The sequence below is a fragment of the Notamacropus eugenii genome, chromosome 1 (assembly GCF_028372415.1).
Source record: "Notamacropus eugenii isolate mMacEug1 chromosome 1, mMacEug1.pri_v2, whole genome shotgun sequence".
NCBI classification, from domain to species: domain Eukaryota; kingdom Metazoa; phylum Chordata; class Mammalia; order Diprotodontia; family Macropodidae; genus Notamacropus; species Notamacropus eugenii.
The window spans coordinates 528,851,496-528,861,540 of NC_092872.1; the positions used below are offsets into that span (position 1 = coordinate 528,851,496).

At 39.1% G+C, this 10,045-nt stretch overlaps 1 protein-coding gene across 3 annotated transcripts in view; it reads left to right on the top strand.

Moving 5' to 3' along the window:
- Positions 1-10,045, top strand: part of ZNF512 (zinc finger protein 512) — a 30,382-nt gene that overhangs the window by 8,433 nt on the left and 11,904 nt on the right. For 2 of the 3 annotated variants that reach the window (XM_072634057.1, XM_072634056.1), the window contains 5 exons: positions 7,107-7,285; positions 7,925-8,020; positions 8,321-8,404; positions 9,476-9,600; positions 9,930-10,016. In XM_072634057.1, the coding sequence (XP_072490158.1) occupies positions 7,107-7,285; positions 7,925-8,020; positions 8,321-8,404; positions 9,476-9,600; positions 9,930-10,016 (571 nt within the window). The remainder of the gene's footprint in view (positions 1-7,106; positions 7,286-7,924; positions 8,021-8,320; positions 8,405-9,475; positions 9,601-9,929; positions 10,017-10,045) is intronic. The other variant, XM_072634058.1, reaches the window with a different exon arrangement.

Below are 10,045 nucleotides of genomic sequence, written 5' to 3' on the forward strand. Positions count from 1 at the left end.
ATCTGCCCAGGGTCACACTGCTAGTAAGTTTGAACTCAGGAAGGTAAATCTTTTTGACTCCAGGACTATCCACAGTGTTACCTAGCTGCCCCAAATGTTGTTATTATTAGTATAAAATCATAGGAGTTGAAAGGGGCCTGATTGACCTTTAAGTCTAGCACCCTTAGGTGCTTAGGTATTTAGGAATATTAGGTACTTAGGAAGAAATTAAAGAGTCAGGGGCATTAAATAACTTGTCCCAAATTAAACTGGTAGAGCTGAGACTGTGACACAGATCTCCTGATGGTCAGTATTCTTTCTCTTGCAACATGTTTACTCGGTGGTTGATCTGATTTCTGGAGAAGGTTTAGTGCTTTATTTGACCAGCTATTAAACCCCTTACTGTGTGTGTTGCATCTACTAGGTATGGGGGCAGGGAGATACAAAGGTAAATTAGATTTGTTACCCACTCCCAAAGAACTAATAACCAAAAAGAGTGGTAGTTTTGTCTCTTTCTTAAAAGCAATATGAAGTTCACATGTTCAAGTATAACTGGGGTGATTTAGGGAAGACAGGAAGACTTCACAATGTTAGTATTTGAACTAGTCTTTGAAGGATTGATAGAAAGATAGATAGAATGTAAATGGAGGGAAAAATGATCATGTCATATCATGTAACTACACTGGGCGTAGTTGATGCTAAGCTGTAGGCAGGCAAAGAGGCAAGAGTGTGGCTTCAGAAAATTAACAAAAGGGAAAAGACATCTTGATCTGTGGGAGAGGAGAAGGGAAAGAGCAAAGAACCCTTGATAAAATTTTGAAGGGCAAAGTTTGTCTTTGGTATTTTATTACCTCTCTGTATTCTTGCCACTTTACTATCTCCTGTTGCTCTCATTTGCTTTCCTAAACTCTCTCATCCGCCTACCTACTCCACAGAAATCCAGTATCTTCTGTTGTATTCCCTCAGTGAATCTTAGTTATGTCAAAAGGTAAATAACTGATAGCTTCTCCCTTAGCCTTCCCAGGGAGTTTTGCTAATGAAAACAAATTAACTGCTACAAAGCCAGAGGGTCAGACACACCTGGAAGGAGGCGGAACAAAAAGCATTTTTATCATATTTGTTGTTTATTCACTTGACTCTACCTTCTTAAATACTAAGGATATTATGTAAGATTTTGTTGCTTATTTTGTGTATTGATTTTTTTTTTAGTGATGGTTAGGTTACTAAGTTGACAGTAAAAATATTTTTAAACACAAGGGTCCCCACATTAATTTCTTAGTTGGTGGAATTTCAGGCCAGGTGGGAAGGAGAATTTTGAATTGGAACTGTCCCTTAAATCATACCTACTAAGTCAGAAACCCTGGAATTTTGTGCAGGTGGAGGGGATTAGCACAGAGGAGAGGAGGAATATTCATTGTGATTCTAGCCATTTTTAAGCAGGTAGAAGGAAGTAGAGTGGATCTAGGTCAAATAGGAAGTTTTTCTGAGACCTTAAGATCACTGGATCAGTAACTTTAAGGAATCAAGATACTTGCATCTCCCTTCTTGTCAGGGGATATCCAGGACCTGAATATTTATTAACCTACATGTATATTCCTGGCTTTAGTTTTGGGGGTCAGAGACAGGATAGATACTTGAGTCCTAGAGTTAGTTTGGTTTCGACTGTGATAGTGTTTTTCTTTCTGTTGTGAGAGTTGTCCACAAATTCCTATTTTACTTCCTCATCATAGCATATGGGCTTGGGTTCACTATAGGAACCTATAGTGGAGTATAAGCTTTGTCAGATTCTGCCAACCTGGGAGGGCTTGAAAGACAGTCTGAGCAATAGGTGTTTTGTTTTCCAAGGACTGGGCATTAGATTGGCCTTGGTGATAAATTTTTTTTATCATGGCAACCCATGCAACAAACTATTAAATAGTAAAATATCATTTAGTCCTATGGACTTGTTCTCCTTTTCCAGTGATAGTGACAGATTAGCGGAAAAAAGGGCACAGGAGGCTAAGAATCACATCATGTGAGGTCCTCAGTGCCCAAGTAGACATGACTACTAGCGAAAGTGAATTGTATTATTCTTGACATTCTCACTATACGTAAAATCAGAAGATACTGAAAGTTACAACTGAATGGAAGAATGAGTCACAGGTTCTCCTTGGATAGACAAAGGACTTGATGTATTTTTTTTTTTAAATCAGTGTCCAGAAGGACCAAGAAAGAAACATCATTTCATAGGGTTCTTGGTCTTCTTGTCTAGTAGTGTTCAAAATAAGTATTTGCAAAAAACCATTGTGAAGATAATTACACTGTTATGGTGCTGCAATATTGTGTTGAGGATAAGGAGGCAAAGCAGTTCTATGGAGAATTTAATAAGATCTTTCAAATTAATATTAATAATAGCATTTATGCAGCACCTATTATATGGTTGGCACTGTGCTAAATGTTTTACAAACATTTAATCCTCACAACCACCTTGGGAAGTAGATATGATTATTATCATCCCTGTTTTACAGTTGAGGAAACTAAGGCAAACAGGTTAAGTGACCAGCTCAAAGTCATGAAGCTAGTAAGTGCCTGAGGCAGGATTTGAATTTCATGACCAGCTCTGTATCCATAACAACATCTAGCTGCTCAGACAACATATCCTTCAATAGACAGTGACTTTAATTCAACAAACAGTAAAGCCCAACTAGGTACTGGAGATTAGAAAGACAAAACTGAAATACTCCTTCCTTTCCAAGAGTTTGTTTTTCATTGGGGAGATTATTACACATATACAGATAAGTAAATACGAAGTAATTTGAAGAGGGAACTTGTCCTAATAACTGAAGGTGAATGGAGGAATAAAAAAAGGTTTTACATAAGAGGCATAAATGAAAAAGATGGGCATGGGAGGGATGGGGGAAAATACATTGGAAAACAGGGTTAAGGAATAAGAAATGAGAAAACAAAGGCTTGTAGACTATATAGAAGCTTCATTGGCATATCATGAAGACTTTTAAAAGGGAGTCAGAAAATGCTCAATATGAAAAATACCAAATATCATAGAAATAATTGTTTTTATTTTAACAGATAGAAAACTGCTAGTTGCTGATATGGAGGACATTTCAGAATTAGCTGTCTTTGAATAAGACCATAAGTTTGTTAAAACAAATATAAGAATCAATAACAGTTTAGAAGAGTAAGAGAAAATATGGCGTACAATTAAGGCACCTTCAACCTGACAAACTGTTGGTGCCAAAAAATGGGAAATGAATAAAAGTAAAGAAATTGACACATACCTTTACTCTTTCCTAAGGAAGCTTAACTGTTACAAATCATTCGACACAAGGAAACCAAAAGAACTTACCACTTACTGTCTCAGCTATGAAGTATTCAGTCCCCCTTGCCAAGTGGAGAGATATGAAAGCCAAGGACAATACCAGTTAAAACATAAGTTCTTTTGAAAATCTTATGGAGGAAAACGATAGAAGATTATGAATAGCATCACTTCATAAAAGGAAGAAGCAATGAAGGGAAAAACAAGTTTACATAAAATTTGGCAATTCCCAGGACATTTAAAGATGACCTCAGGAGGAAGTTGACAGATGAAAAATGGAAAAGATCTGTCAAGATTTCTGTAATAAACTCCTTTTGCCCTCAGTGATGGAGCTGCCACATTTAAATTCCGATATCACACTCCCTGATTGGATTCAGGAGGAAGTAAAAATCGATCTAAAGCAAACAGAGGGGAAAAAACAACTCAATTAGGCCATGTCTGCGCAGAGGAAATCCATGTTGGAGGTTACAAAATTCTGAAGGCTTTGCAGAATGGATTTTCAAGATATATGAAAGAGAGGAGTATGCCAAATGGTTGGAAAAAAATCAAGGACTTTTAATGTTATCCAAAAAAAAGACTGAGAAAATGTCAGTAACTACTGGCTCATGTCTTTTTTTTCATCTCTGTAGAATCTTTCTTGAGAATAATCTGCGAACTCATCAAGGGCATCCTTGATGGAAGTACGAGAAGGAAACAGGATGATTTTTACAGATTATTTATAGAAAACCACATCTTCAGTCCCACAACTGATTGAAAAGAGCAAGATCCAACTGTGTCTATCATTTGGTGACTATTAAAAAGCATTTGACTTATTACAGCAAATTGCCCCTTAATGTCTCTTCTCTGAAAAGGGATCTCTCATGCAGATGTTAAGATTCCTTAAAAGCAGTAACAATGGAGATAACTTTCTTTGACCCTCTGATTATTAGTATCAAATGTTGCATAAAAATGAGACACATTTACTATCACGCAAATGTCCAGTGTCTAGTTCAAATTGAAGAGGAACTCCCTATCAATGTCCTTTAAGTGTTTCTGTTGGTGAAATTGAACATAGAACCTCCTGAATTAGGACTCAGCAGAGTTCACCCTAACTGCTCACACAGGAAAAGCCAAGTGGACTAAGTATGATTGCTATTCGCTCAGATTATGATATGTAGTTGTATAGATGGCCCATGGAACATATGTCTTAGATAGGCACTGCATGTGAGTTGTTCATGAACTGGGCCCAGAGTTTAACCAGGAGAGTAAGCTGGGTTGTCTGTGGAAAATAATATAGTGCTTTTAATGACACTAAGCTCTTCTGGGAAACAAGGGATCATATATTTAACATCTATATATTTTTTTTTTGATGGTGCCATATAGCTGTGAGCAATGGAACATCTGTCTCTGAGGAACTAAATTTGCAGATCACTCAAAGAGTGATGGAGAAGTACATGATAGGTGTTAGTCAACTAGCATTCATTAAGCACCAACTGTGCCAGGCACTATGCTAAGTGTTGAGGATACAAAGAAAGGCAAAAAATAGACCCTGTTGTCAAGGATCTCATAGTCTAATGGAGGAGACAACTTGCAGACAGCTGTATAAAACAGGATATATACAGGGTAAGTTGGAGATTATCTCAGAGGGAAGGCACTGACAGTAAGGAGGATTGAGAAAGGCTTCCTGTAGAAGGTAGGACTATGAAAGAAGCCAAGGAAGCCAGGAGGTAGAGATGATGTAGGAGAGAGTTTCAGGTATGGGGGACAACCATTGAAAATGACCAGAGTTAAAATATATGAGAGGAACATCAAAGAGGCCAGTGTCACTGGATCCCTGAATATGTGGAAGGTGTGGGGGAGGTGTAATAAGACTGTAAAGGTAGAAAGAAGAGGCTGGATTATGGACAGCTTTAAAAGCCAAACAGTATTTTATATTTGATACTGGAGAAGATAGGGAGCTGCTGGAGTGGATCAAATGGGTCCTCGGAAGAGTGACCTGGTCAGAATTGTGCTTGAGTGGAAGATTGATTGGAGTGAGGGGAGTTTTGAGGCAGTGAATTCGGATAGTAGGTTGTTGGAGCAATCCAAGTATTAGATGATAAGGGCCTGCACTAGGGTGGGGGCAGTGTTAGAGGATGAAATAGGAGATGTTATGAAGGTAGAAATGACATGATTTGGCAATTGATCGGCTGTGGTGAAAGAGAGTGAGGTGTCATTTGTGAGACTAAGGATGGTGCTACCCTTCACAATAATTGGAAGAAGGGAGGGTTTGGGGAAGAAATAATGAGTTCAGTTTAAGACATGTTGAGTTTGAAATGGCTAAGAGTTATACAGGTTGAAATGTCCAATATGCAATTGGAGATGTGAGATTGAAGGTTGAGAGGGGTTAGGTCTGGACAGCTAGATCTTAGAATCATCTTCGTAGAAATCAATCCATGCAAGCTGATGAGATCTCTAAGTGAAATAGTGTAGAGGGAGAAGAGGACACAGGACAGAGCCTTGGGAGAAAACTGTGATTAGCAAATGTGGCCTGGATGAAGATCCAGTAGAATGTCAGAGCAGTGTCATGAAAACCTGGAGAGAAGAGGTTGACAGTGTCCAAGGCTACAGAGGTCAAGAAGGATAAGAACTGAAAGCTCAATTTAGTGATTAAAAAGTCATTGGTAACTTTGTAGAGAATCATTTTATTTGAATGATGAGGTCAGAAGTCAGATTGTAGATTGTTAGGCAGAGACTTGAGAGAAAAGGAAGTGGAGGTATTGATTATAGATAGTGTATTGATCATATACTCAAGGAGTATAACCACAAAAGGCAAAAATACCAGTATAGTAGTTAGCAGGAATGGTTGGATCAGTTTCTGAAGGAGACATAGGTTTGTGTGTGTAGGCAAACATCCTTTCCACATAGACTATACACAATAGGGAAATAGCCAGTGGACTGGGAGAGATTGAAGATTAATGAGAGTAAGAACCATAGAGCAGATAGAAAAGATGGAAGGACACCGGAACACATGTAAACCAATGTGCATGTAAACCAATGTAGAATTGCTCAGGTAAAGCATTGTTAAAAAGACTGTCATCAGAGATCTATGACCAGAAGAAGAGTTGGTTGGTCATGTAGGGAGAAAAGAGATAACTAACTGATGGACGTTCTGTGTGCTTTGGTGGCATTTCAACAGTGTAGGAAATCTAGTAAAAGGCTCTAAGCACTGTCTAGGCTACTGAGGAGGATTTATGGGAGGACATAGACAGTCTTGCGCAAGATGAGAAGAAATGGATACATTACATTCAGCATAATGGGAGGAAGGTACCCATAATGAGATCACACATGCTTCTGAGTGTGATAATACAATTGGACAACTTAAAGCTCAGGATCTAAGGAGAATTGAGGCTAAGAGCTATAAATTGCCTTCTCACTGTTCTGTCACTTGTGGCTGCTCTTCACTTTTCTCCTTACTCGTCTTGGATCCTGAATCCAGAGATCCTTAGATTGAACTTAACAGTAGCTTTCTATTCTACCCAGTTTCGATGACCTTTACCTAATCCCAGAAATTCTTGGTTTGAATTTTGTAAGTAATAATAATTATAGTCATTGACATCAGTTACTTCCCATTTTCCCCTATCTTGTATCCCAACTGTAAATGTATATCATTAAATCTGTCATTAATTTTGTCTTAAGGTTTATTTGATGACATTGAAACATGTGCCTTGATGCTCTGACTTCATAGCATTTTGCTTTAGGCACACTTTCATTGTCTTTTTTTTTTGTCATTATAAACAAAAAAAGTAGAAACATTGCTCTTTGGCATGTACCTTTCTTTGTATTGTGTCACTAGCTGGACCCATTGTGCCACAGGGGATAGCAGCTTCCAGGGCACTTCACCTGACCATGACTCCCAAAATGAAGCATTTTCTTCCTCTTCCCAAAATTTGGTGAGTGGTGGTCGTATCCGAAAGCCGACTTATTGGTTGGAAATGAGAGGGATCAAAGCAGCTTCTCATCCACAAAGTGAAGGTATGAATCCTGTACACCTTGCAGGGATATTTCTTCCTCTAGGATAGGGAGTTGGCTCTCTAGTTAATAAATGCAAATTCCTATAAAAATAAAAAATGCTAAACTATGTTTCTTAGGATAACAAAATTATAGGGCTCTGTGTCATCCTAGATTGATAACACTTTGTTTTTCCTGCCTACACAACTTTTATTTTGGATATGTCAGCTCTAATCAGAAAGTTTCTGGTACCAGGTTATGACTTCAGGGTACCATGGTAATAATAAAACTTTCTACCCAGCAATTCCTGATCCTCCCTGGTGCTTCAGTGATTAGATTTAACTAGTATCATTTCTGTTAGTTCCTAATTTATGGTCTAACAAGCTATTCTTTATGTTGGCTTACAGCTATGCCTGTGTAGCGTTTTCTAACCTCTGTTCTTTTCTCAGATGTGAGTGGAGGGAAGAGAGGGACACAGTGGGTCTTCATATAATATACAGATACATTTACCTAGAAATGTACATAAATATCCTTGTGAGGCTTCTGGTTTTTGAGGACCTTTCCCTTGGATTTTGTGTTGACTACATGAAAACATAATGGATGTCTTGGTAGCAGACCTAGACGTTCAGCTTCAAGCTGAGATGCTATCTGTTCTTTCCTTAGTTACAAGTGGAGTGCCAGGCAAAGGGAAGAGGAAGACTAGTGGGGAAGAAGATGAAGATTATGAAGAATTTCCTCAGAAGAAGCAAAAGCTTTCAGGTAAAAGAAACAATACTTACTTTCCTTCACAGGGTTGGCTAGGTTTGAGTCCTCCAGAGATAAAAAGAAGTAGGCTTAGGTAATAGTTTTCAAATACTTGTCTTTGTCTAACTTTCTAGCTCTTTGAATCTCTTCCATTCTAAGGAACTGGAAAAGACCTTTGGACAGCCTTACTATATCTCTGGGTTCTTCCATGACATGAAAGGGAGTCAGCTTTGTAGAAGGATAAAAGGTTTTTGGTGTTAGACTTAGAGGCCAGCAAAACTGATGTTTTGGGTTTCAACTGTTTCTTGCAAATAGGAAAGAAACAGCGACTTCGAGCTCAGCACAGCCCCAGAACCCAGAGCCGTTATATCCGGAAGGATCCACCAAGTTATCCAGCGGGTATGTACGTCACTGGAAGCTTTTGGTAGTCCAAGTAAATGAATGAATGAGCATTTATTAAGCATTTACTATATGTGAAGCATTGTGCTGAGTGCTAGGCATACAGATAGAATGATCCTGTGATCCTTAGATCATAGCCACAATGAAGTTGGTAATGCATATTCTTCAATTCATTTTCACTGAAAAAATGTTACGTTTTTAATTTTTAACTATTTAATAATGCCAAGGAATTTGTTGGGAAGAACTTTCTTTTCCAGGTCTTTAGCAGCCATAGCTACAAAGAAGGCAGGTACCTGCAGAAGTGGTTGCTGGGGTCCATCTCCAAAGGGATTGGATCTCTGTGGGGTTAGTCCAGAAGCAGGACCAATGGTCTCGGCAACACTGTTATACATTATATGTTTCGTAAAGGTCTCATCCTTCCCAATATCATTGTAGTGAGGCTGAGTATTGGAAGTTACTCACTTTTGTGGTAGTTGAACTGGCACTTCTCCACTAAAGACCTGTAGTGTCTTGCCTTGGTATGGAGGTCACCCAGTACTCTCAGAGGCTGTGGCAGAGAAGTGCAAGCTCTGGCAGAGCTCTGGAAGAGCTTTGAGTATGGGTGCAATGGTGGACAGTTCTCTGAAGATCAGCTGACCTAAATTTGGAAAGTGTTACCACCAAAAGGTTGGCCACCAGATGGTTAGTGTTTTGCTTCAGCAGCTGATGAAAGTGTAGAAGTATCAGTGGGGAAGGGGCACACAACATTGGTGAAAAAAATGAGTCTCTGAAGCTTTGAAGTTACTCTGTTCCTAGAATGTTTGATAAGTGTGTTGTTTCTTTTGGAACCAAATCTTTTCCCCTTAGTGCTCATTGTACTCTCTAATGTTGGCTTCCCAAAGATATGTAACTGAAGTGACTATTCATTCCCTGGGGATGTTGAGGACATACCTCCTAATGTTCACAACCCTGTGAGGACACACAGGTGTCCTCACAGGTAAGGTAATCCTCAGAGAATGCCTTTCTCTAGTTATGTGGACATGCTCTTTTTTTTCATCAGTATGTAAAATGCTTTTCTTTTTTCCTCTGTAGGCAGTGTGGAGGAGCAGTGGTATCTGGAGATCCTGGATAAAGGCAGAGTGTCTTGTCCAACCTGTCGGGCAGTGGTGAGAAAGACAGTAGAGGGTCTAAAGAAGCACATGGGAAACTGCAGGCAGGTGAGAATGGGCATGTGAAATGATTGCATTTATGTTTCCAGGCCTCTGGCTCTAAATAGGCAGTTCAGATTAACTTAGCAAATGTTTGTTAAGCACCTGCTATGGACCAAGCCAAGTGTGAAACACTGGAAGTACAAAAACACTTGCCCTCAAGGAGCTTATCTTTCATAGCAAATACATGTGGACACATATATGAGTAATTTGGAGGGATGGCTTACATACAAGTTTAAGCAAATTATGTGGCCTTACGTGTCCTTCTGGTTCTCTGTTGATCATTCTTGCTAACTTTTGTTTACTTAACGGCACTGAGAGACTCTTTAATCCTTCAGGAGATGTATACCTGTCACCACTGTGGGAAGCAACTTCGGTCTTTGGCAGGGATGAAATATCATGTCATGGCAGACCATAATAATTTGGTAAGAAAGCTTCATGTGGGCCAGTGCAA